Genomic DNA, 27,368 nt, shown 5'->3' with positions numbered 1-27,368 from the left:
CTCAAACCTTGCGCTAGGCCAAATTCAACATCTCGCACTCCATTTACATTACACCGACTCTTAGATATGGACCAGTGTTACGCAGTATTTTCCAGTCAGTATTAAAATGGTACGCTGAATTGTGTATTTTTTATCATATGTTCTGTAGATCTATGTGTCATGTGCCTTAGTTTTTACTTCATTTATTTATACACTGCCTCGCCACAAAAAAAAAGTCACCACCAAAAAAAGAGGTTGTTGGACCTCCTTTAGCTTTGATTACTGCACTCATTCACTGTGGCATTGTTTCAGTAAGCTTCTGCAATGTCACCACATTTATTTCCATCCACTGTTGCATTAATGTTTCACCAAGATCTTGTATTGATGATGGGAGAGTCTGACCACTGCGCAAAGCCTTCTCCAGCACATCCCAAAGATTCTCAATGGGGTTAAGGTCTGGACTCTGTGGTGGCCAATCCATGTGTGAAAATGATGTCTCATGCTCCCTGAACCACTCTTTCACAATTTAAGCCTGATTAATCCTGGCATTGTCATCTTGGAATATGCCCATGGCATCAGGGAAGGAGAAAGTCCGTTGATGGAATAACCTGGTCATTCAGTATATCCAGGTAGTCAGCTGACCTCATTCTTTGGACACATAATGTTGCTGAACCTAGACCTGAGCAACTGCAGCAACCCCAGATCATAGCACTGCCCCCACAGGCTTGTACAGTAGGAACTAGGCATGATGGGTGCATCACTTCATCTGCTTCCCTTCTTACCCTGATGGTTCCCCACTATCCTTCCAGTTTTTAATAATGCGTTGGACAGTTCTTAATTCTAGTAGTTTCTTCAATCTCTACAATGATGCATGCCAATGATTTGACCCTTCTCAAACAGACTAACATCTTTTCCACGACCACAGGATGTGTCTTTCGACATGGTTGTTTAAGAAATGAGAAGCTACTCATTGCATCAGTTGGGGTTAAATAACTTGTTGCAGTGATTATCCAATAGGAGGCTCGTACCTATATGCTTAGTTAAATCCAGGTGCCGAATTTTTTTTTTTTGTCAAAATGGACAATAAAGCTCACTTTGACTTTGACTAAAATTAGAACTTGATCTCACTACTAAGATAAAACAATGGGAGTTCTCACACGTTAAGTCAGCATTTGTTGTAATTATAGTCGGAATTATAGTTCCAGGAAAAATAAGACCGAGACCAACTAAGCAAACATATAAAACACACAATAGATTTTTTTAAAATGACCCTGTTACAAACGGGAAGTGCGATAACGTGTTTTCTTGAAATTCCTGTAAACCTCTATTCGTTTGTTTTTTTAAAGTGTGTCTTTGCAGATGAAATAACATCACAGAGGGCAAAATCAGTTTCCTGCAAAGTGATATCAGCCCCGAAGCCAGGAGGTCAAAAAACAATTTAATACATCTTTACTGAAAGGAATAGTCAGCAAAGTCGCTCGTGTCAAGAGGTTTTAAAATTCAAGAGTCAACTAAAGGAAACACGGCGATAAAGCTGCACTTTTTCCTCAGGATGCTGGGTTATTTCAGGCGGGGTTCCGCAGGAAGCGTCAGATATTTCAACAGAAAACACTGCACACGAGATTAGTTCTCTCTTTTATTAAGATGCATATATACATGTATATGTTAATGCTGTGCCAGTTAATGATCACAGGTTTTTATGTACACGTGTCGATAACCCAAGAATTGACCTTTTAGCATCTTGTAACATGTAAACATTTTCAAAGATCATAAAATGTAATATATATTAAAAAAAAATACTACAACACTCATTTCCGTTCTCTATGTTATGTTTAACCTCACGCTAACATGGAAAATAAAAAGTGAGGCATCATCGCTCACAGATGTTGATCAGTTATTGTTTTGCTGTGCACAATATTTTGACATTTTAGGAAATAAACTTGTACCACAATCCTTACCACAAATATCAGCCTTTTTAACATGGATGCGAACCGCCACCGTTTAGGTAGCTAACTTAAAGCAGCTATGATCGATAGCTGATCGATTCACCACTGCTATAACATCTGAAATCTGAAAGCGATGTGACAATTTGAAAGAGGATTTCAAGAGGATTATTGCCTGAATTTGCAGCTCCCTCCGACTTTTTGGACCTTTAGAGATTTTCAGCTCATTAAACTGGGCCCAGCTTTAATGATTTGGTTGACTCCCGCGGCTCTCATGCCGAGGGGAGTCGTTTTTCGCCAAAAAACTAGAATCTCTAAAAATTTCCTGTGCACACTCCAAACTTCAGACAGCTGGTGGAAGCCAGAAACGAAGCTAGAAGAGAGTAAATGCCCATAGTGCGGCCACAAACGTAAATAAATTATCACAATACTCCATAATTCCTGGTTAAATCAACAAATGATACGTCAATTTTGCAGTGCCAACAGGAAAAATCCATCCAACAGCAGCGTCTGTGAAGCAACTAACTTCTTATATCTTGTTTGTTAGATCCCTTATTTTAGTTTTTGTTTATTTTGGCAAGCCAGCTGTTTTCCCAATTCCCACATACAGACATAAGAACGTGCAGGTCTACACAGACTGAATGGACGTGTTTCCCAAAATGTCAAAGCATTCCTTTACAGAACACACGAGAGGATTCAACAACACTACCTAAAAACATAAAAATGCAACAATAAAAATAAACCCAACAATAAAACAATTAGTCACCTGCTATGAAAATGAGCTAAAAAGGCAAACCGCAATGAGTTCTTGGTCATGAATCCCTGCAGCGAGACTGCAGAACACTTTTTTTTCCTCATTTTTTTCCAAGGAAACTTGAGTATACAGGGGTCTATAAAAGGGCCTCGGTGTAAAATTCCACTTCTCTGTGTGCAGCCCTCCGGCCCCCGCAGGTATAGGTGTAGTGTGTCAGATTCCAGGGCCTCTACTGCTGCAGGTGTAGGTGTAGTGAGGAAAATTCCACTGAGGGCCGCCGTTCTCAGCTGGGAGCTGGTCTCGTGATCGCAGGCACCACTCCACCTTCCCACACTCTGACTCAGCGTCCACGTCAGGGTCCTGCTCTGAGTGTGGCCATGGAAAAAACAAACCGTATCTAAAAGGCACTCTGAAACAACATGGTCAGGAAAATAAACACACCTTTATCCTCATGGAGAAAGCAAAAGAGAGGGTGAAGCGTGAGCGTTTCCATGGCATCGAGTTTTGTTTTTCCAAAATGGTGGCTTTAATGCGGGACACTCCCTACGGGATAGCAGGGAGTGCTCCTTCCCTGTAGGTGGGTAAACATCTTTGAGATGTTTGAGGTATCCAGTGGGGGTGCACTCGGCGTGTTTAGGAGTTGCCATCAAACAAACCCAATAGTTACGAGCTCCTCATCCATGTTTTCAAACAGGATTACGTGTTTAGACGAGCCATCCGGTGTGGAGAAAAAAAAAAACAACGCGATGATTTGCATGATTTGCAGTCGCATGATCAGTATGGAAAGAGTTCAGCAAACAAACAAAGCTACAGTATGAAGCAAAATTTTAGCATGTAGCACATAATAGTCACTGGAAAGATGCAAATGCAGCCTCGATCTGACATGCAGCTACACACAGCCGACAGGCATCTAGGAGTCAAGAGTGAAAAATGTTCATGACGTGATGAAAAGTGATCAAACGCAAACATTTCTTTCAAACGGAAAAAAAAAATGAAGTCATAGTTTGTGGAAAGGATTCAGAAACATCTCGTGTTGCCTGTGATGGTAACAATCCAGTCACACTTCAGTGTTTAGTAAGTGTCAACTTTAAACATCCAGCCCTTCTCACAGCCAGCAGGGATAGCGATAAGGATTAGGAGGAGAATAAACACAAACACATTTGTGTGAAAAAAAAAAAAAAAAAAAAAAAAAAATTAGATGAAAATTCACTTGTGCTTGAATCCAGTCATGAGGCTTCCACCTGTAAACGTTCTCAGACAATTATCTCGATCCCAGAGTTTAGCTAAAACCATCATGACTAAGGATCTCTCTTGAGAAACTTCTTTTTCGGGATCTCGCTGAGGGAGAAGGGCAGGGAGAGGCCGGAGGGATTCTCCTTGCGCGACACGATGCAGTCCTTGATGGCTTCTTTGATGACCTGTAGGGTGGGGGAAAGAAAAGTAAATGTAAATTGCATAGTCAATGAGTCAGTGAGAGTATTCAATTATTAAATTACATTAAGTCTCAAGTCTGTTAAACAGGATTTTTGATAATTTGCCAAACTTTTGAGATGCAAGGAAGATTTTTCTCCAAACTTTCTGAGCTCAAGTGCTGCATTACTCACAATGACTCACTATGACACAAAGTGCAGTGTTTATGCAAGTATTCACAGTATAATGATGGCACGATATGAAAGTGAAGGGATCCCCACAGTTAGGAGAGGATGAGCTCTTCTGTATTTATCTTGAGGCAGAGCATGAAGGTTTCGTGGTTAGCTTAGTGTACCTCTGATTCAACCCTCCTCCCTAATGTCTCCTTATTAGTTAGTCCCGTGGTTATCCGTCTAGTGTGTTTGTCCGGGCGTGGTGATGCGTTCCTGCTTCTGCTGCCAATCTGCCTGCACACCTGACGCCCATCTGTAAATCAAGCTCCCGCAGTATATCAACCCCGCCTCTTCGTTTCCATTCTCTGCCACGTCGTTCAAAGGCGCGAATGCTACGGTCAGCTCTTGTTCCGATTCTGCTCTTACTCATGTTTGATCATCTGTTTCCATAGGTTGATTGTAGGTTGTACCCCCCCTCTAAATGTCAAACGATGGTCAATCATCGTCGTTTCCTCCACACCGAGTCGTCTACTCCTCTCTGACTCACAGCCAGCTCAGATCATCCAGTCAAACCCCGTCTCCAGCCAGAAGTCTAATTCAAGCCCCCGCTACTCAACGTTCGCATTATAAACAAACTACTGCACAATAACCACAGCGGTTTGTGACCCACAGCCTCTTGCCTGTTTACGGTCAGCTCTGTGTGCTGTACACAGATCGGCTAGTCAGCAGTTTGCAAGACCGAGGGAGAAAAGAGAAAAAAAAAAGAAGAAAAAAAGCCCCCATTTCTTGTTCAAAGGTGAAGCGTACTTTTAAATGTTACGAAAGATTCGGGTATGTCAACAGGATTTTGAATGCGTGCAAGTATGCGCAACACCTACTTTTTATAGAAAGAGGTGAGGGAGTAAAAGAGGAAGACTCTGAACAAGCCTGCCTTTTTAACCCATTCAGACCGGATCACGCATCTGTGCGTGTTTACCTTTAAGACCGGATCACGCATCTATGCGTAGTTACCATTAAGGCCGGCAAACGCGTCTGTGTCATTTTGAGCGTTGTCGTCTTTTTCGAGGCACATGGCCAATTATATGCACTGTGATTGGCTGAAATATTCTTGGGGTGAGTGACAGAGATGCTTAGGGATTTTTTTTAAACTCATGTGACTAATAAAATGCTTTGTGATTGGTCGAAATAAGCCTGACACGTGGAGTATGTTTTGGTCGAAAATTTTAAACACCGTGCTAGCGATCCGTCATGGCTGACTCAAGTGAAGGAAGTGATATTGACGAAGTAATTGATTTGGATTTTAATAATACAACAAACAAATTTAACATGAAATTATTAGGTAAAGAAGAAGTAACTCTGTTTTGTTGTGGGTTTTTTCTATATCTTTGTTTCAGTGATGTTCACTTGTCACTTTGGTACCTCAAAAGTATGAAATAAAAATAGATCTTTACTGATTTTCAAAATTTTAAAAATGTTTGGTGTTTATTGATTTTTTAAAAAAATGCATTTGAAGATTATGCCCTAGCAAGTCAGTCAAGTTGAAAGCCAAAGAAGTAAGCTCTCAAATGCTCTCATGTTTTTATCTGCTACAGAGCCTGAGAAATTAAGGTTTTAGTAAGCGTTGACATATTTTGACATATTGTTCTGAAAAACCTCAGGTTTTGAGAGGGGGTTTACAGAAGAGTATTTAGGCATAAAAAGGCCTTTTTTAGCAGGCGTTTTAGGCCTAAATGGGTTAAATAATCTTACTGCCCACTGCATGTGAACAAGAGTATATGTGGAATATTCATTTTCATTAGTCATGCAAACAGGTTTTTTTCAAAATGTTGCGCATGTAAACGTAGGTTATATAGTATATACACTTACTGAGAGGCAGCCTTAATTTATTTATTTTGTCAGGTGCATCTATTTGGCAGCAGATAAATGATCATAGCGCTTAAGAAATGTCACTATGGCCAGCGTAATCCGGTCAAAATTCGCTGACTATCCAGTGAAATCAAACATTGCATCACATCCTAACTCAGCAGGGAAGTGACTCGACTAAGACTTGGTGAAAGCCGGTCTGACCTTGCACACCATCACGCCTTCTGTAAACCAGTCGACACTGCTACCCTGTCCTGGTTGGGCATTTGGATTTAGAAATTCTGGTGTTGCGCAATGAAATAATCTGCGTAGTAACGACACAAAAATGCGAAACTTCCTTTCTGGCAACACTTCTATAGAGGTAGATTAGCAATGAATGCATGAGGAAGTGCATGGACGTAATCTGTTTGAGCAAAGTCATGAATCACTTTCTAATCTCCTGACGACCTCGAGTTCTACAACCTGTGAAATGTACAACGGACGTCACCGCTGGGCCACTTACAAACTTTATCAGCGCTTTATTCAACCGAATTGGAATTGCACCGAACTGACCTCCAGGTTGTTGAGAGTGTTGAACTCCATCAGGTCGTGAAGTCGGGTGAACGCCTCGTTGGAGTACTGGAAGTTGAAAGTGGAGAACGGCGACTCGGGGTCATCAAAGATGTCAAAATCTGCCAGCTCCTTCTCCTTCTCTGTCTCTCTGGGAACGCCTGCGAGAAAAATGAATAAATAAGGAAGTAAATAAAAAAATCCACAAAGGAGAGAGAACAGCTGGAAACAGCAGTTCCAGCTGCTGAGCGTTTCATATCGCATCATCTTCGCCGTCACACAGAGTTTGTCTATGTTGAGTTAAAAGCTCCTTCCCGGCTTTTAAAGCAACAATGCGGAGTGGTTTGCATTCAAGGTGAAGAACAAACTATGCAGGCTGATGAATGAGGAACTGTAGCAGAAAGGCCAGATGTTGATGTGAGTTTAATCGACTGTCTTATAGCATTGCTTTTAATGTTCCAATTAAACTTTAGGTGGTTCGTTTAAGTGCACAACCAACTGAGCAAGACATCCTGCCATGGTAAACATGATTTTTACACTACAGAATAAAAGTACAAGAGAGCAGAGGCCACAAAAATTGGATATTAGAATCCCCTATCCCTTATAAAACCATGGTTTAATTCTATTTTATTTTATCTAAAGTCACACCAAATACCAAAAACCAGCTCAATATTCAGAATAGTTCACTAAATTCCACATTGACTCATTCTGGTGAATCAGCTGCTTTTTTTTCCTCTTCTCTTTTTTTACACGAGATAAGATAAATACAACATCCAGGAAGAAATATGCATACGGTAGTGAGGTAATACTGGAAGTCCATATATGGTATAAGTCTTTCAGACGTCTTTTGGATTTGAGAGCAAAGCCCTCATGTAACTTCCATAAACAGACCGCAGAAGTATGTGGGATGCAGTGAACGTAAAGAGGCGTCAGAGGAGATGAGGTGATGCCGTGTCTTTTTCTGTGGCCTCTGATCTATGGCTTGTTTATAACTTGGAGCTCTCCCACCGGAGTGAGAGATTCCCCACCAGCACCTGGCTCCTTAAGGAACCATATTTCACTCGAGCTGGTCATAAAGCACTGAACGCGTTGTGGTCCACTCCTGCATGTGCGCAGAAACTCCACACACACTGTTTCCACATCAAACCGCAGCTTTTTATTGGGGTCGCTCGGATGAGGGTCTGACTTCAAAAACCGCCCGCTGTCGACCGCACACGGGTTGAATTCCACAGTGCAATTTCGAGGAAGGGATGCCTCATGTGCCATGACAGTAAAATTACAAGAATACAGAGCCGTTGGCATATTTTCCCCACTCACGAATGCCGCGGAAACCTCGCATACTCACCAGGCGCTTTGAATTGTCTGAAGTTGATGTTGACCAGGACAAAGTGGATGACAGTGGGGCAGTTCTTTTCGCCTTTCTTTGGTTTGAAGACGTAGCACTCCTTCAGGCCCTCGCGGTCAAAGACTCTGGGGTCGATCTTGGGGAATGGGAGCTTGTTCATTCGAGCCCACTTTTCTGCCAGCAGAAGCTCCTACGCATTAGAAAGAAAATTAAAAAAAGGTCCTGATTTTCTGTGTACATTAACCTTTTTAGTGTCTAATAGTCCGGTTCTGACCTTGAATGGAGGGCTGGAGTCGCTCGGTCGTGCAGAAAAGTCGAAGGAGATGATGAGGTCAACGCCGCGCTGCGGCCGCAGGATGAGGGGGTAGGGAAGGTTGTAGGTCAAACCGCTGTCCACTATATGGATCTTCTTACTCTTTACGTCCAGAGGCTCGTAAATACGATCGAACTCATCTGGATCTGGAAAAAAAATAAATAACGCAAAATCAAATAAACTGTGGAGGGACAAGGGATGATTACCATTTAGCCTCGGCCTTCCTGCAACATCTATCCGGTGAATACAGTTGCTCCGTTAGCAGCTAAAGAACTAAATATTTTCATCTGGGGTTGGTGGAGACCAAAAACAGAGCTAATTTGAACTAATGCTGCTCTGTGTCTACTCGATGTGGAGCTACAACGTTCACTGGATCAACTTTAAAACTGGATAATACCACAATGGTATCTTCATCCACAAAGTATGAGATTTTGTTAAATTAGTGCAGCCAGTAGAGAAAATATATTGAATTTATGCTTGATGTTTTAGTTGCACCTGCACTACAAGCTAATGAAGACAGAGGTTACTACAGACTTCTTCTGATTCACATACCTCAACGCTAATCCTGTGACTTTTTCTAAATATGGGATTCTCAAGAACCCTGCCCTAACCCTAACCCTTTTCCTGACTTCTGCAGAAATTAAAAATGACATCTTAATGCAGTAATTTGTGAATCATTAATCTTCCTTGCCTGTTACGGCATCCACCTCCTCTTCTGGCGGAGGGGTGTGGTATGTTATCTCACTGACTGGGGAGAACGGGATGCTGGTGTTCAAGTTCAGGCCCAGCATGAAGTTATGCACCTGAGGGAAAAAGTGTTGATAAGGGGATTAAGAAAAAAAAAAAAAGGTTGTGTTGTGAAAGCACATTTTGTATGGGCTTTTGTGTCTTTTCTCAATATAAATGCATTCAAGTACCTTCCCTGCCCGGCCCTCTCTTGTGTTGAACAAGGCAGAGTCACTGAAGAGGGAGGTGAACATTCGTTGAACCCAGCTGGCCTGAGCGGTGCGACTGTACTCCTCTTCTGCCTCCTGGTTTTCTGTTCCACCTGAACACCGAAGCAATTAAGGACAACATATTGAACATACTGAAGAATAATACTAGCAGTTATCCTGCTGATTTATGTCTCTAATATTCTTTCATTTGCTTTTGCTTGCAAGCTTGACTGAAACTTCTGCAAAACACCTGGAAATACTAAGTGAATTACCATAAATTTAAACGCTTCGGCTATCACTTCCACATTTTATTATTTCTGGTTCATCCAGATGGTTTAGATCTATTGTACAATATCGTTCTGGTATCAAGGTTCCACTCCCCTCACTGTTATTCTTATCCCAGATCTACTGGAAAACCTGAAGCAGCTCATTTCCTTTGAGGCAAGCGGCTGATAAACCGCCTTTAAGAGATTCCCAAGAATTACAGTCTGTCAGTGGTTCCAAAAAAAAACATTTAATACGTACTATGACCGAGAATAGCTGCAGATCCAAGTATTTTTCAGCACACCTACTGTAAGTATGTTCCTGGAGAAAGTTTAAAAATAGTAGTGTGCAATGAGCATTCGTTTTAAAATGATTTATTGAAACCTCACCCACCCACCCATTCTCTTTCTTCCTCTTTCTGTCTTTCTGTCTATAGTTGTCTCTACAACTCCCCTGCCAATTAAGGCAGGGTTTACAAGGTTCACACTTGAAAGAACAAAGACATTCTGCATTTGAACAACTATTAACGGGGCCATCAAAGTCACAACAAAACCAAAAGTGGGCCAAAGGAGTTAGAAGTGAAAGCTCGCTGATCAGCACTTTTATTCCTGGCAGTAACCACAGCAGCTTCACTGAAAACAGCTCTGTCACACGAGCAGATGCAAATGACAATATCACCACAGCGTTTTTAAACGCAACAGGGCGTCAACTTTCCCTCCAACACATCGGCGCTGTCGATGTGTTTCCTGACACGATTGACGATTAACCGCGTCCCTCTCACCTTTGCGAGGCTCGTCGTCATTGTCCAGGCTGTCTTCTCCGACGATGTGCTGCGGCTTGATCTGCTCTGTTGAGACACAAGAAGATTTGCATGCTTCAGGTTTTTGAAAGAGCATTGTTGATTTATCATTTACGCCGCATATCTGAACCACACCCATTTGAGTTCAGCTGACTCTCAGAAACATGCTTCAGTTAGTTGGAAACGTCCAGATTATGTCACAATACTTAAAGGTCACCCCAAAGCAATTCATTCAACCAGAGCGAACATTCGCTGAACTTCACAGGAAGTTGATACTGTCCCACTGTTGTGGTAACATCAAACAAACACACACACACACACGTGCTACATATTTTAAATAATGACCTAATAGAGAGATAATTTTAGATTGGGCTGTTTTTGAGATTGTATGGAGATCCACTGACGTCAAAAGTGTGAGTATTCAATCCTGGCGGAGACAAGTGACGAAGGCAAGAACTGATTTGAAATATGAGGATCTCATGCCAGACTTGGTTGAGTAGGCGGCAGTAGTACCATGGAAGTTGTTTTATCAGTGGCTCGACATACCAACACAACGACGTTATCTGAAAACAAACACCTTAACAAAGACAAAGCATCCGTGACTAAAAACTCACATTCAGATTGTGCTCAACTCACGTATGCTGCAAATGTGGACAATATACATATCTATTATATTTTAGACACTAGAAATATAGTATTCTTGGCAAACAAGTAATTCATCAGCATATGCATGAATGGAAAACATGAAGATAATTATATGAGAAATTGTCTTCCAGTACTCCTTCCTGCTGCTCATACGAAGTTTATCAGGTGAGCCCCCAAACGGTCAACCAAATAGTCGATGCTAAAACTATTAGTTGACCACATTTTGATTAATCGTTCGAATGCAGGAAAAACGCCAAGCCACTCGTGGACAAACATCGCGTAATGGTTTACACAGCTGGTCCCTGCGGTTAATATATCGTAATCAAGTGTGATAGGAAATCCAAAGAGTGGGATCAAACAACTAAGACTTTGTTGATCTCAAATCTCAAATCTTATCTACTTAGCATCCGTCTACCGTTTCATAGCCTGGATAAAATTAGCCTTGAGTGTTTGTGGGGACCGGGGGAACTAAATTACCATATGTTTAGTCAACTAAATGTTTAATTTCTTTCCAGCTGCATCCACTATACTGTGAATGAGTCGGCCAGCTGTGGCTCAGGTGGTAGAGCCACTGATTGCAGCGTCAGATGTTCAATTCCTGGGTTCTCCATATGCAAAATGTCTGAACCCAACATTACGCCTCGTGGCAGGCAAACACCTTGCAGAGCAGCTCTACTTCCACTTCCGGTAAAAGAAGCACCAAATAAGTGCAGACCATTTACTACAGCATTTGCATTCGCAGTAATTATAAGACCAAGATAATTATGTCTTTTGTTTGTGTTGCTGCTGCTAATTTGGTGAATCCACTATTAAAATTTGACTAAAGGCTAACTCTAGCCAAAGGTTGACTCTAATAGTTGACTAGGGAAACCTTTGGCTCCCTACATTTTATAATACTCAAAGTGAAAGGACAGGAGTTTGACATCAACTCATCAAATTTGAAGCCAACATCAATGACAAGACGTTAAAGAGCTTGGGGGGGTAGGAACATGTTCATCTACAAATCCACAAACAACCGAGCAAAGACGCGATGTAACTGAAACCTCTTGAATAGCAACTAAATCGACCTTGCAGTGAGATTGTTTCGTCACTTTGCAGCTTAACCCTCTGTACATTGTCAGTCCAAAGACACAGAAAGAGATTTATTTATTTTTTACCTAGTTCCTCCTCCATGGTGCTGCCGCCAACCGTGTCCTTGACTCCCAGCACTCTGTTGAACAGAATCGAGAAGGCGCTTCCCCACACACCTGATGCACATAAAAACACGTCTGTCAGCATCCCAGAAGAGGATGTCGTACTTTTTTTTTGTTGTTGTTTTCCAGTTGTGTGTTTAAAATCAAAACATCCTACCCATCAGAAAATGAAGAGGATTTTCCTCGTATTTCTTCACAACAGTTCCCATGAAGAACTTGCTTCCAAACAGGTCAGGGGTCATAAAGGTGCCATACTTTGCCATCCCAATTTCGTACGGGCTGAACTCCACCCAGTCTGAGAAAGGTAAGAAATGTCAGCGTCAATGGTACAAAAAGCTGAGCACTCAATTGTCTGTGAAGGTTCTCAGTCATCCAGGTCATGGTATATCCAAAAAAGGTTCGAAAAAGGCAACTGGACTTGTAGACTCTAATAGACTCTACAAGTCCGGTTGCCTTTTTTGAACCTTTTTTGGATATGAGCACTCAATTACCAACTACTTCATAGTTAACCTCCTTGTAATTGCAGTTACAACGATCAGGCATAACATTATGACCACCTTCCTAATATTGTGTAGGTCTCCCTTGTGCTTTCAAAACAGTTGTGACTTATCAGAGAATGGACAGGGGCCTTCTGAGGGTGTCCTGTGGTGTCTGGCAAGAGAATGTCGTTAGTGGGAGGCCTTTGGGTCCTGTGGGCTGAGGGGAGGGGCCTATGTGGATCATCCCACAGATACTTGATCAGTTTGGGGTCTAGTGAATTTGGAGGCCAGGTCAACACCTTGTGCTGTTCTTCATGTTTTTTTTAGTTACTCCTAAACCGTTTTTGTCAGGCTGCTGGGGATGGCTGCTGCCATCAAGGAGTGTCAGTGCTATGGGGTGGGGATGCCTGGTCTGGTCTAGGTGGGTGCTGCACGTCTGCACCATGCACTATGTGTCATAATCTAGTTTTAAATGTTAAATGCTACTTGCATGATGCAAAATTTGAAATATATTGTTTAAGTAACACCCAGCAAACGTGAACATTTGTTGGAGGTGGGAGGTTAATCAGGGCCCAGAGCATAATTCTGCCTCAGAGCCTATGATGGTGTTGTTACAGCCCTACCTGGAACAACTAGCCACAGTCTGAGCAGTCTTTTTGCAGAGACTATATACCCCAGCTTGAATGTAACGTGTCATTATGACGCATTCGTGAAAGCTTTTACACTCGGCTAAGCAAACACACAAAAAGTACCCACTGATGAGTGCACATCAGAAATCCTTAAACCTCTGCAACCTTTTACATGATAATGGCCTTTTTAATGTGCAGATTATTTTACAACTGAACCACACTTAAGCTGTCTTTTGACAGCGAGGTGTTTTCCCATTGAGCATAAAGAACTTTGGGGATTTTAGGTAAGAAGAGATTTTGAAAAAGTAGGACTATTTTAGTCACACTAGTAAGTGTCTCCCTAAGTTTAGGCGTGATGGCGAGAGCTAACAATAGAAAAACTTGAAATTCTAGATTGGGAACAAGTCTGGCCTCGCCTTGATACGTATCAAAGTGTCACTGCACAATATTAGCCCTTCATGAACCAGAAATAACAAATGGCATGCTTGTGGTCATTTGTCAACTGGGATCTATTGTGTTGACACCTACACCCTAAGTGAGATATTCTCATCTTAGTGCTGCACTCACTGTTCTCACTGTTTCCTTTGGCTCTTGTCAGCGTGCTTTTCTTTTCATTTCATTTCCTTGCTGTCCATTAACAGGCGCAGTTTAAAAGGCACGTTGGTGCTTTTCTCCAAACATGGCATTCAATCATCTGAATCATCGGAGATTTTTGAGTTTCCTCTACTAATGTATGTCTGTCTGTTCCGTTATAGCATAATGTACCACCAAAGAGGAAGATGTGCGTGACATGGGACTACCCCCAAGCCCATCACAGCCTTGTGCACACCAGTCAGTTCCTTTATATAGCTGTGTTGCCACCGCAGAGCCCTCACTAGACAGCCCACTGTGTCACATCACATCCTGTCTGTAATAGCTGAGTGGCATTACAAGGAAACGTACTGCTTGGTTGTTTTGCATGTGGCAACACCTCTTCTGTAGTTACATATGCAAAGTCATTCTGTGAAATGTCCAGCTGTGAAGTGTACGTACCTGCAAACATGAGCTCAGAAACATCTGGTTTGACATGCAGACATGTGAAGAGAGGAAGAGGACTCTGGGCCTGGTTTATTTTCTCCTGGATTTCACTTAGCTTGATGTCCATTCTCTGCAAAGAAAAAACACTAGCAAGTTTACGGACAATACCTTCATGTGGCACGTAGGCGTCGGAATCAAGTTATTTGAAAGTAAAATAAATAGCATGGAAATGGTTTCCGAGTTTAAAATAGATCTGGATGAGACATCAGTTCCAAAGAAAAGGGAGGAAATTAAATTTAGCTTACCGCCGGTACTAGCGTCTCTCCTATGAGCATACCAAAGATGTCGGTAAAGGTAACGGGCTGCCCTGAGGCCTTTTTGGTCCACAAGGCCTGGATGTAGTTGGTGATGTGCTGTGGCAGCAGCAGCCTCAGCGGGTTACTGCTAACTCTCTTCATCAGCTCACTGTTGATGTCCTTTGGGCCCTTATTTGGAAAGTCAGGGTGGGAGTAGAGAGAGGACATATACCTACAGCCGCAAGAAAGATGGACAGAGACATCGCCCAAGTCTCAGTTTAAGATAAAAATGTCATCAAACTGGCTAAAACAGGCTTTAAGAAAAAAAGTATCTTTATAAGAGTTACGCTGGACGTACTGTACTTGTAAGGAAGTTAAATCCACCAAGATGTGGAGATTGAAATAAGCCAGAGGTGCTTGAATCATGACAGCTTCATACCAGCAGAGGAAGGCAGGAAAGTTTGCCAGAGCACAGTCGCCAAGAAAATAAGAGGAAGAGAAATGTTGCAGTGACAGGTACACAGGCTGAGAATTACCATGCAAGCCGTTTATTTTTTTTTATTCCCCCTGCCATTATCTGGAGATAACACTGTTGGAGTTATCTTGGAGATAATTTATCACACAAACTAACTTGTTAATAGAGTGTGAGAAGCCATAAATATATTGCTTTTTAGCTGCAGTATAGCAGCCAAAGATGAGAAAGATAACCAACTCATCTCTCTGCTCAGTGAGTAATTAACTGAGTAATAAAGAGAGAGGTGTCTGGGGTGGGGCGAAAAGACAAAGAAGAAGAAGAGAAATAAAAACAGACCATGTGGAGCCGGAGAGGCCGGCGACATATGTGGCACAGTCTAGGACCCCAGACTCAAACAGGGCCTTCATCACGCCCGAGAAGCCGACCATGGCACGGAAGCCGCCTCCCGAACCGGCTATGGCTATCACCGGCACCTGCAAAAGACGCATATGCACACAAGGTTGAGAGTCATAGTCGGAGGACGGCAGACACAGAGGCGCGCTTGATCGCATCATTACCGTCTACAAGTATGAGTCTTGAATGCACCCAAGCTCATTCTTTCAGCTTGAGTAACTTCCCTCCGGCGCACCTATACTCGCGCTGCTCGTTGCATCAAGCCTTTGCAACATTTTTTTGTACTCTGAAATTTTCAATTATTTCATAATTTTTCATTGTGCAACACTTCCTCCTTTCTGCAGCCTGCGTTTATGTCATGATCAGCTATGAATATTTCCATAGTTCGGTTAGGGAGTTGAGGGGCTGCTGGAGCGCAGTGGAACGCAGTAACTGGATATCTCATTCCTCTGGAGCTTCCGGCAGATGTTAAACACCAGAGCAGGCCTGGCTGGAGATTACACCAAGGGCATATAGCCTAAACCACACTAGCTGGAATGATAGCTTAGCACAGGAAATGGGGAAAGGAGCTTGGAACTTCGCCAGGCTTGTTCGCTTCCCGGTGTGAAAACAAATAAAATGTTCAAGCGTTATTCAAGCCCGAGAACGCAGTTTGTGAAAAGCTGCATCACAGTTATGAATTTAGCAAGTCAGCAAGTCTGTAGCAAGCCTGGTAGTGGGGGGTGTTGAAATGCTCTATGAATGGCAGCAGAAACAGGAAGTGCTGGTTTCTTTGCATTTTTGTTGGACAGTGAGGCGGCAGCAGCAGCAGAGCAGTGAGTTCAGTTTAAGTTCACTGCCGCTGCAGAACAGTGTCTCTTTTAGATACACCGATCAGACATATCATTATGACCACCTTCCTAATTTTGTGTAGCTCTCCCTTGTGCCTCCAAAACAGTTGCGACTTATCAGAAAATGGATATGCATATGGATATATATTTAGTTCGGGGGCCACATACAGCCCAATTTGATCTCAAATGGGCCGGATCAGTAAGATAACAGAATAACAACCTGCATAAGTAACGACAACTCAAAGTAACCAGAAGTAACCTGGCCCTCAAATTCATGCAGTGGGCCAGATTAGACCCTCTGGCGGGCCGCTTTTAGCCCGCGGGCCGTATGTTTGACACATCTGCTGTACAGGATAAGAGATTAGTCAGAAGACGACATTGATAACATTCTGATACCAGTAAGCTTTACGTCACTGAAGGTTAGCTTAAACTTAAGACATAAAACAGTGGAAAGAGCTAACCTGACTTATAGCTAATTAATTTAACCAAACAGAATAAAAATGCGCTAAGTAATAAACATTCGGCGCACCAGAGTTTCAAATACAGTTGTGAGATGCATGTTAAAACATAAGGCTCTGTTCCCACCTCCTCTGGAGAGCTGGGGAGGAACCGAGGCTTTTCCATGTCTAGCAGCTTCTTGATGCCGAGCATCACTCTTTCTCTGCGGGTTTGTCTGAACTGCTTCTCCTTGTCGCACAGGGCCAGGCTGAACCGTAGATCTAGGTTCGTACTGCAGGCACAAACAGCGGGAATAAAGTTTAATAAAATCAATAGCGAAAAAAAAAAAAAAAAAAAAAAAACTGGTGATGTTGAAACTGGTCTCTTGGCGAGAAAATATCTGCTTCGGGGTGGTCTGATGTGAAAAACACATTCACAGATAACAGTTATGACCTCTCAGCCGTTACTTCTTCTTCGCCTTCTTGCACTGACTAACACTTCAAACGTGTAAAGCATGCCCAATCCCTCCCACTAAACACCTTGCAATGATGACACGGGGATTCTCTCACTCTATATATATATGTTTATTCACTGACACAAGTTTTATTGTAACTGAGTCATTACGCTTCTGGTTCTAATTTTACTTCTGAGCTGCCCTGGAGGGACTTTGTGTGTGTTCTTGAAACTGTGGCGCTTCTGTAGAAATGACGCACTAATGTTTTCAGTGCTAACAATTTAACTAATTAATTGACTGAAGTTTGGTTTTGAAGTGTAATACTTACCAGATCTCCAACAACATCTCTAAGTGCACTTTGGTTGCCTGTGAAAATAATTGAATATTTGGTTATTATACAGCAAAAAGGACCTTTAAACTGTGATTAGCAAATCAATGAGAATCAAATCAATTTCAAAAGTTAATTACACATAATTTAATCTGCTAGAATTAGGCACCTAAAAAAACCGTACACATGTAGTAAATCATCTGTTACGGGGGATTCTCTAGAGCTCCTATGATAACATGTAATATTTTGTCAAATAGGGAAAAAATGCAGCCTATTTCCTTGTAGTTCATCATCTCGTATTTCATTTCTTTGGAAACTGTAGGATTTTAAACAGAATTTCCCGTCAGTTTCACCCCGCGCTCGCCTACACAACATCTGTACGTCAAGACAAATCTGAACCGGTGATGCATCAGCGGTCTCACTTTGCCGATGAGGAAGGTCTCCGTCTTTGTCTGGCCCACTTTGAGCTTGGTGATGTCGAAGGAGGCCGTCCCAAGCGTCTCATCCATCACATAATTGGCGTCCATTAACGTTAACTGGTTGGGATAAACGTCAGCAGTTTATGGTTAGGTGCATTAGTAACTCTAGCACGTGTTTCCTGTTGAACTCAATAACCAGAAGTAAAACAGTGATTAATGAAAACTTGTTTATTTTTATCTAACATTCATCTAACAACCCCCGAAGGAGAAAAACATGAGTCAATCCAGTCTATTTACAATCCCAGCGCGTTCCGTCGTCATCTCCAAAAATTGCTAGGCTGTGTTTGTGTGGGCTCAGATTTTGCTAAATCACTGCTTGCAGACAATAAAAAAAGCAGGTCTCACCTCCAGGACGTTCTGCTGGTTTGGGTCTAGTATGAAATGAAACGTCTCGTTCCATTTTGGGTTGATGTTGTTGTCTATGTGCTTGGTCCTCTTCCTGCTCTCTGGCGCCGTCGGGATGAACAGCTCCACATAAGGATCTGGAGTGTCCACTGTGCACACACACATACACACACAGAGAAGGATAAGGAATACGTGAACGACGTGCATAAAACAACATGTTAGATTCAACTGAATGTGGGGCAAAAAATGAAAAATGAACTGCATTCAGACTCACGCAGGTCACCCAGCGCTCCCTTCGTGACGCTCTCAGCTCGAACCACCGTCACTGTGAACTTGTGAGAAAACTGCTGTTCCACCTGCAACACAGCATTCATTCAGTTCAGTTTTGGCTGCGCTGTGTCCTCATGTGGGATAATTGAGGCTGCAAACTGAGTGCATATGTGCATAACCAACCATAGACTGTATAAAACTATAAGTCTTTAAACTGTCTGTGTGCATAACCCACACTGCAGTTAAAACATGATGTAGACAGTTTCACTGCACGTTTAAGTGCCAACCATTGAGGATATCTTGGGATTTTGGCACAGTGGCATTCTCCAGTTCAGAGTTCTCTTTGCAGCTGTGAAAAACTGGCCTAGTAACTAACCTGAAGAAACAGCGAAAAGTACTAAACCATGCACGCTGTAGTCCGTGTAAAAAGCCTAAAACAGGCAGGCTAAATCTCCTTTCTGTTTCGTTTCTAGCACTGCATCGCGTGAATACACCAAAGTCTTCTTTCCTTTTTTCCTTTATTCCCCCCAGTTTTATTTTCTTCAACCGAACCAACATTTAAGGGCCGGCAGAAATCAGCATCCACACATATTTGATTAATTACCAACATAACAGTTTGAAATCCGTGTTGCATTTTAGGAGCAGTCTGCACCCACGTCTCTGCCAGGGTTCAGTAATATCGGGTGTAAGTTCAAACACAGACGTCTCCGAAGGTCATTCATGTGTAAACAGCGATCACTTTGTCCTTCACAGACGTTAGGAACAGGAGCTGTTCTTTTCTGCTGTGTCGTCTGTTCCTGTCCTGCGTCGTTGCTCATTCATAAGGGACACAAGTGGCTTTAAATTACTGCTTGTTTGTGATGGTCTGGCGCACACGCTTACTTATAAAGGGCTATTTGGTTTCAACTAGCCGTTTCCAAACTTGTAAAACGTGAACTGTTTGAGAGATTTTTGACAGATATAAAATAGCTATGACAGTGAAATGTATGCAGATTATCAGATACTAATATTTAGTGATTTAAAAATAAACCTTTCCACCAGTTACAGTGGTAATTAAAATAGCCTTCATGCTGACATGTGCACAACTTTTTAAATTTTTTTTGCTTTGGCGTGACAACTATTATTGTAAAACCAGTAGGCCGTGTCTTTACAAAACTCACAGGAATCTCGTCACACGTGATTCGACTTGACGCTGCTTTTACTGGGAAATAGATGTTACGGTTATAGATACTCACAATTATATTGGAAGCCATTGTTTTGCCAGGTTAGTAATCCTCAGGTATGCCGTCATCAAGGTATGAACTTTTTACTCATGAAAACATCGTCGTTTCAGGGTTTCGAGCCTGAAGGGAAGAAACTGATCATCATCAGCGATAATGCAGCTTTAACAGTCGACTGTTCAAACACAATAAACGCCTGAGTGAATGTGTTATGCTTGTGTGAAATAATAAAAAAAAAAAGTGTGTAGTTTTATTGCGCTTTGCAACCGTCGGCCAACAACCTTAAGAAAGCACAGGGCTACTTTTGACGAGACCTGCCACAGCCTCAACAACCAGACATGCATGTTACTTGTCGAGTTGACACCTTCATAAAAACGGCAAAGCTGCTTTAGAAATATCAGTGAAGCCTGGGCAATGGGGAAGTGCACTGAGCCACAAAGTCAAGATAGGAGGACTGAGCCAATAGAAAATGTTTGTGAGCATATGTGTGCATATCACATGCATTTATAAGTGAGAGAGAAATATGCCAGTAAACTGAGATGTGTCTTAGCGGTTCATAAACTCAGCAAAGGGTGTTCTATAACATCCTGAACAGTAAAATACATTTCCAGGTGGGATAATGTGGCTATTTTTAGCAGCGCTGGTGCTTTTACTTTCTAATGGCATAACATGCACATTCTTGATAAGGGATTTGCATATAGAATGCGTGTGCATGCGTGCTGGCGATAGCGTATCAAGGTCATCGAGCCTTTTTTCTCATCTGTTCACCAAAGCGTAACATTTATGGGAGGGCTGCGAGCACGTAGGGAGTCTGTGTGTGCACAGCAGCGGTCACGTACTTTGCATCACCGGTCCAACTTTTTAAATGTGCCAGTTCATTCTGCCCTCGTTCTGCAGCATACAATGAGGGCGCGCACGCCGGCGAGTCCAGCGTGCGTGCGCCAACATAACCCAGAGACCTCGCGGCACTTAATTTTCATACGACGATGTGAGGTGCGATAGAGACACACACACACACACAAAAAAAAAAAAAAAACAGCAACTGGCCGTGATGCAAAACAGCTTCGGTAATTTTAGCCTTTGAAAGCCACGCAGTCTCACAGCGCACAGGTGTGCTCCCACCTGAGACATATAAGGTAAAGGTCGGAAGAACGACTTCTGTGACTCAGTGCATTTTCCAAAAGCAGGCTAATATTACAGCTAAGAGCCGTTGTAGTGATACATCTGTGTAGATGATAGGTTTCACGCAAAACTTGTCAATGGGCAGTATTAACAGGTTTTGCAGGATTCTTAGTGGCTGGAACACTGAGTAAAGATGAGACATGGTGGTATGGCAGTGAAACATGCAATAGTGGGTAATGCTACCAGAGAATGTAAAACAATAGAGGTGACTGTGAACGCTACACATTTGCCATAATTTAAACATAAAACATGATAGACAGTGAGTCAAGTATCAATAAAAAGACTCTCTTTTGAGCAACTAGCTTCCACTTTTCTGTCTTACCTTATAATACTAACATTTCTAAACTAGATTAATAAGGTGTTATTTATATTTTCATTTCCCTTGTCCTCTTGAGTTGCGTAAAGTTTGAGCTTTCGCAAAGACGCTTTTTAAACCACTGCACGGACCAACTCTACGGATCCCTGTCCAATCTGACCTGACAAAACCACGACAATATATGCAGAAAATGCAACGTACCTTCACGGGAGCACGCTATCAACTCACAAATCCTGTAAAAACTGTCATGTTGATCGAGCGTACCCTTCCACCACGGCAGGACTGGAGCTGGAGGAGGTGCTTCTCGGCAGACACTGCTCAGTACGCACGCCCGTCACTCAGGAAGACCGTGGTTTACGCTTTAAGTAAAAAAAAAAAAAAAAAATGCTACACAAGACGAGGATAAGTTAAACTTCAGCTTAAGTTTGAGAATCTTAAATGGAGATATAATAATAACGGAAATATTCCAACGAGAGTCAGGTTTTGACTCCGCAGATTTAGGGGCTGACTACTTTCTCTACACCTCTCCAAATGGTGCGCAGCAGTACGCAATGAGGCCACCCGAGGGCGTAAAGAGTTACTCTGCCTCACAACCAAGAGATATCCACGCTGGGCTCATATTTTCAGTCATACCAATTTTATTTCTTAATTTCTCAGGGAAACACACGAACAAGTAATTTCTCATCAATAAAATATTTTAAGTTCCTTTATGTTTGTTCTTAATATGTTTCATTTCGTTCCTCATGTGGAAATGTATTCTGTATTTTAAAGACATTCATGGGACAGAACCCGAACTACTTGAGGTTTTTTTAAAAAAAATAAAAAATAAAATAATAATAATATAAGATACAAGTACTTTGCAGCTTGTGAATACAGTTTTACATAATGAAAGTTAAAATATCATAAACTTGTGATTAATTTCACTGAAATAAAAATGATATCAATAGCTTAGCGTGAACTTGCTAAAAAAAAACAAAAAAAAAACACACACAATTAGAATTGGGAAAGAAAAGTATTTCCTAAATTTCTCGACAACTTTCATCGTCAATCATATCGATCTTCTGTGTCATCATTCGGGGCGTTGCCTAGGTGACGTAAGCATAGGGTATTAAAACCGACTCCTCGTTGAGTTCAGACATTCAAAGTTTCAAGCTCAGACAGAAGCTACTGCGCAGGAGAGGAGCGAGAAGGGAAGAGACGAGGATCTGACGAAGCATTTAGAGCATGAATATACTCACATTTGCGGTTTTCCTTTTGGCACTGGGGTTTCATTTCTGTGAAGGGGGTAAGTTCAAGAAAGAAATTTTAACAATTTAATTAACCACATTCTGTTTCATCGCAAATCTAGGCTTTAGGCATGAAAAGTTATAAAGAAACTTTTCTATTTAATCAAGCAAATGTAATTTAAACTCTTGGAAAATGTTTAACCTAGTTTATCTCATATATGTGTCTTCTACAGGTAACCCTTGTTGCTCAGAGCCATGTCAGAACAGGGGTGTTTGCACAGCAATGGGTGCAGATAATTATGAGTGTGACTGCACACGCACCGGATTTTATGGACAAAACTGCACAACCCGTAAGTATGAACAGCACACAAGAGCCGAATCTGAAATTACCATGTATTGGTTGTAATGTAGTGAACTAACTGGATTTTTTTTAATTTATTTTTTTACAGCTGAATTCCTCACCTGGTTAAAACTGTCCCTGAAGCCGTCACCCAACACCGTGCACTACCTTCTCACCCATTTCAAGGGCTTCTGGAACATCATCAACAACATCTCATTCCTCAGGGATGCCATCATGAGATACGTGCTGACATGTAAGTCGGTCTGGCCTGAAGGCGATGTGAACAGATGGGAACGGGAACTTTCTCACAACACATTTAATAATTAGTATGACAACTTGTGGAGAAGCAGAGTGTTTATACTAAACAAATTGTTTTTTTTTTCTTCTCCTCTCCAGCCCGCTCCCACATGATTGATAGCCCTCCAACTTATAATGCGGATTACGGTTACAAAAGCTGGGAAGCCTATTCTAACCTTTCCTACTACACGCGCACACTTCCCCCTGTGCCAGAGGATTGCCCAACCCCTATGGGAGTTGTAGGTGAGTGTTCTCTTTATCCCCTCCGAGAACCTGTTTTGTCAGATTCTTAAATACTGAGTAAGAGCGTCTTGGTACCATTACATCACAGGAAGAACAGAATATCAAAGTGGTATACTGGATAGGCTCAGGGAACATAACAAAACCTAACCTATTAATCTGCATTATAGCATTCTGACTATGGTTTTTTTTTTATTATTATTATTTCTAGGTAAAAAGGAGCTGCCTGATGTTAAGGTTTTGGCTGAGAAGCTCCTCATAAGGAGACAGTTCATCCCAGACCCACAAGGCACCAGCCTGATGTTTGCGTTCTTCGCCCAGCACTTCACGCACCAGTTCTTCAAATCCGACATGAAGAAAGGACCTGCTTTCACCCTTGCTCAAGGTCATGGGGTGAGTACTGCAGATATAGTAAAATAGCCAAGGAGAGCACAGTTGTGAAAGGAAACTCTGAAAAGACACGAAAACCCATTTTAATGGTGTGATTCATACTTTTAGGTCGACCTCAACCACATTTATGGAGGCAGCCTGGAGAAGCAACACAAGCTCAGGCTCTTCAAGGACGGCAAGCTTAAGTATCAGGTAAGAGACGAGACGTGTGTTCGATCGAGCAGCCACATCTTCAGGCCACACATGTGTCTCACAGTTGCGTTTCTCTGCAGATACTGGACGGAGAGGTGTACCCGCCAACAGTGAAGGACGTGGGTGTCGAAATGCACTACCCTCCTCACGTCCCAGACTCCCACCGCTTTGCCGTTGGTCATGAAGCGTTCGGCCTGGTCCCCGGTCTGATGATGTATGCCACCATCTGGCTCCGCGAGCACAACCGCGTGTGCGACGTGTTGAAGGAGGTCCACCCCGACTGGGACGACGAAAGGCTCTTCCAGACCTCACGGCTCATCCTGATTGGTAAGAAATTCTGACACTTAAAATCATTTCTGGTAAAAAAAAAAAAAAAAAAATTGCCAGGAACTGTAAATGATAATAATATGATATTAATATGGTTACTCTGTGGTGGTTTTAATTTGAGGAAGTTTAACTTATTGTTCTGGTCACTGGAGCATTTGAGGAACAGAGTTTACTGAAAAATTTGAGATTTTCGGTTAAATATCATAAAGAGGAAACGTTTTTTTCATGTGACTTCTTGCTTTTCATGCAAATGATGTAACAAGAAGCGAGACCTATTTTGTAAGCAAAGGGGTGCTTTGAACATTTGTAATGTCTGCAATATATTAAATATCATTCATTTATCCTGTAGGCGAGACCATCAAGATTGTGATTGAGGATTATGTGCAGCACCTGAGCGGATACAACTTCAAGCTCAAGTTTGACCCCGAGCTGCTCTTCAACCAGCGTTTCCAGTACCAGAACCGCATTGCATCAGAGTTCAACACCCTGTACCACTGGCACCCACTGATGCCTGACAGTTTCCACATTGAGGAGGCCGATTATAGCTACAAACAGTTTGTCTTCAACACCTCGGTAGTGACTGAGCATGGCATAAACAACCTGGTGGAGTCATTTAGCAAGCAGATTGCAGGACGGGTAAGAACTGTTCTTCCAGCAGCACTTGCACATTGTGATTGTTAACGCTGGTTTCGTTTTATAACTTACCATTCATTCCCTTTTTTTTTTTAGGTTGCTGGTGGTCGAAATGTTCCCGGACCTATCATGTACGTGGCCATTAAGTCCATAGAGCACAGCAGAGCGATGCGTTACCAGTCCCTTAACGCCTACCGGAAACGATTCTCCATGAAGCCCTACAGCTCTTTCGAAGACATGACAGGTGAGAAAAGTTCCTCACCAACTTGTAAAACCTCATAGCTGTGAATGGAAATTATGAAGTCAGAAGATTAGAAGAGGTTACCGCACTATTTAAAGAATTGTCATGAACTATTGCAGGAAGTTGTGGTATGAAAAACGTGCCCGAATGCTGCAGAGCACAGCTCAGGCTCATAGTTTACTTTTTATTAAGGATGTGGCTCGGACTCAGTTTAAGTCCCGAGCAGCTTCAGAGGTTAGGTATTTATTTCCGTGACTCTTAAGAACCAGGCGATCATTTCATCCTTGAGATAATGTAAGCAGACTGTCGTCGCAGAGAGCAAGATATAAACAGATAGGAGAGACCTCCTGCTTTACGGGAGACTTTGATTTGAAGAGCAATTATTATTGACTAAAAACTACATGTGATGTATGCATAAAGAAAATGTTAGTTTGTTTATGCCTGTGTGGATTTTAAAAGGGAAGAACATAGCAAAGGCAAGGGGAGAGGTCATTCTTATCGTAAAGCAGCCGGATATGAATCAGTCAACACCTGGAGCTTGTATTTAGACAGCTGCAAGCTTTGAGAAGCTAAACTAAAACTGTTCCTTTGTTTATTTTCTGCAGGCGACAAAGAAATGGCTGCAATACTGGAGGAGATGTACGGACACGTCGATGCCGTGGAGCTCTACCCGGGCCTGCTGGTGGAGAAGCCCAGGCCTAACAGCATCTTCGGGGAGACAATGGTGGAGATGGGCGCCCCATACTCCCTCAAGGGCTTAATGGGTAACGCCATCTGCTCCCCGGAGTACTGGAAGCCCAGCACCTTTGGAGGCAGCGCGGGATTCGACATCATCAACACCGCCTCCCTGCAGAAGCTCGTCTGCAATAACGTCCGGGGTCCCTGTCCCGTGGCGTCCTTCCATGTGCCCGACGTCAAGGAGACGGGGTCCATGATCATCAACTCCAGCACGTCAAACTCGCGTGGCAGCAACATCAACCCCACAGTCATTCTGAAAGAAAGGACTACTGAGCTCTAAAGTACAAAAAAAAAAAGAGGAAAAAAATATATATGTATGAGGTTATTTTTATATGACTATTTATATTTATTTATTTTTATATTTATTCTATTCTGTATTTATAGCAAAACGAGGAATTCGCGGAACAGGTTTTATTTTTAATGTCTAATTATGCAAACGTGGACAGTATTTGTCAGTTGTTGTCAAGGACGGACGCCTGTGATCGTGTTTATTTATTTAAAAGTAAACTGTATTGTAATTTATTGTCAATGTTATAACCTCAGTTGCTGCGACTTAAATACTTGAAGTTTAGTTTACAGTTTCAATAGTGTGTGCTACACTCGTACGTTCCTAAGAATAACTGCTGCACCATTAAGGTACATGCCACTGTTGTCCCAGTGCACAACAGTCATCTGCAGATTTTGTACAGATAGTGATACAGTAACGCTATTTAGTACTGATATTCACGGTGAACGTAACGACTGAGCTCTACTGCCTTTACCTGATTAACATAAATGCATTCCTGTTTTGATACTGTTTTCCTGATATCTTTTCTACTTCAGTCTGTGTATCGGCTTTGGTAACATGAAAGCCGCGCTGCTGTCGGTGTAGTCGTCCGACATAGAAACTGTGTAATTTGATGAACTTGAAACTGCAAATGTGTTGCTTTGACATTAATAAATGCTACCATGAAATGGTGCTCCAAAAAAAAAAATCACCTGACACTGTTTTCATTTTCACTTCGGGGACTTTGTGTTTTCATAGAGACGATGAGATTGGCTTCGACCCCAGAACCAGGCAGACATTTATTTTTACTTTTACTGAACTGATTGCAAAGCCACTCATATCAGCTCAGATGGTATTGCTGGTAAAATTAATGCAATTTAAAATATTTTTTAAATTAGTTGTAGTCTATATTTTAATGGAGGTGTTATACGTCTAATATCTTTGTCTTTAATCAATTTATTTTTATAGTAAGAATGAATATGAATACAGATCAAGTCAACAATAATCTTCATCATTTCAGGTTATTTTTTATTTGTAATCACAAACTCAAGTGTCTGCAAAAGAAAAATCACACATCTCTTGATCCAGAAAAACTACACCGATCAGGCATAACATTACGACCACCTTCCTAATATTGTGTAGGTCTCCCTTGTGCCTCCAAA

At 42.0% G+C, this 27,368-nt stretch overlaps 2 protein-coding genes across 3 annotated transcripts; one reads left to right on the top strand and one right to left on the bottom strand.

Annotated features, from left to right (window-relative positions):
* Positions 1–1,334: 1,334 nt before the first annotated feature.
* LOC311490428 (cytosolic phospholipase A2-like) lies at positions 1,335–21,767 on the bottom strand. Of its 2 annotated transcripts, none has more exons than XM_084547897.1 (19): positions 21,518–21,767; positions 19,834–19,955; positions 18,603–18,684; positions 18,329–18,477; positions 17,927–18,040; positions 17,505–17,542; positions 16,870–17,014; positions 15,398–15,534; positions 14,596–14,818; positions 14,306–14,420; positions 12,323–12,460; positions 12,130–12,219; positions 10,310–10,375; positions 9,247–9,377; positions 9,021–9,132; positions 8,291–8,475; positions 8,017–8,206; positions 6,675–6,832; positions 1,335–4,094 (listed from the first exon to the last, which is right to left on the bottom strand). In XM_084547897.1, exons 2-19 carry the CDS (start codon positions 19,849–19,851, stop codon positions 3,975–3,977), a joined length of 2,211 nt encoding a protein of 736 aa, XP_084404023.1. In that variant the 5' UTR covers positions 19,852–19,955; positions 21,518–21,767; the 3' UTR covers positions 1,335–3,974. The 2 variants fall into 2 exon arrangements, with proteins under 2 accessions (XP_084404023.1, XP_084404022.1); XM_084547896.1 differs by having other exon boundaries at positions 19,834–19,941.
* A 697-nt stretch (positions 21,768–22,464) lies between these two features.
* Positions 22,465–26,988, top strand: ptgs2b (prostaglandin-endoperoxide synthase 2b). Its single transcript, XM_084547612.1, has 10 exons — positions 22,465–22,601; positions 22,776–22,892; positions 22,992–23,135; positions 23,279–23,422; positions 23,631–23,812; positions 23,918–24,001; positions 24,082–24,328; positions 24,678–24,964; positions 25,058–25,205; positions 25,808–26,988. Exons 1-10 carry the CDS (start codon positions 22,541–22,543, stop codon positions 26,218–26,220), a joined length of 1,827 nt encoding a protein of 608 aa, XP_084403738.1. The 5' UTR covers positions 22,465–22,540; the 3' UTR covers positions 26,221–26,988.
* The last annotated feature ends 380 nt before the right edge of the window (positions 26,989–27,368 follow it).

The sequence above is a fragment of the Chelon labrosus genome (assembly GCF_963514085.1).
Source record: "Chelon labrosus genome assembly, chromosome: 7".
Classification (NCBI taxonomy): domain Eukaryota; kingdom Metazoa; phylum Chordata; class Actinopteri; order Mugiliformes; family Mugilidae; genus Chelon; species Chelon labrosus.
This window is presented reverse-complemented; position numbering and strand designations above follow the sequence as displayed.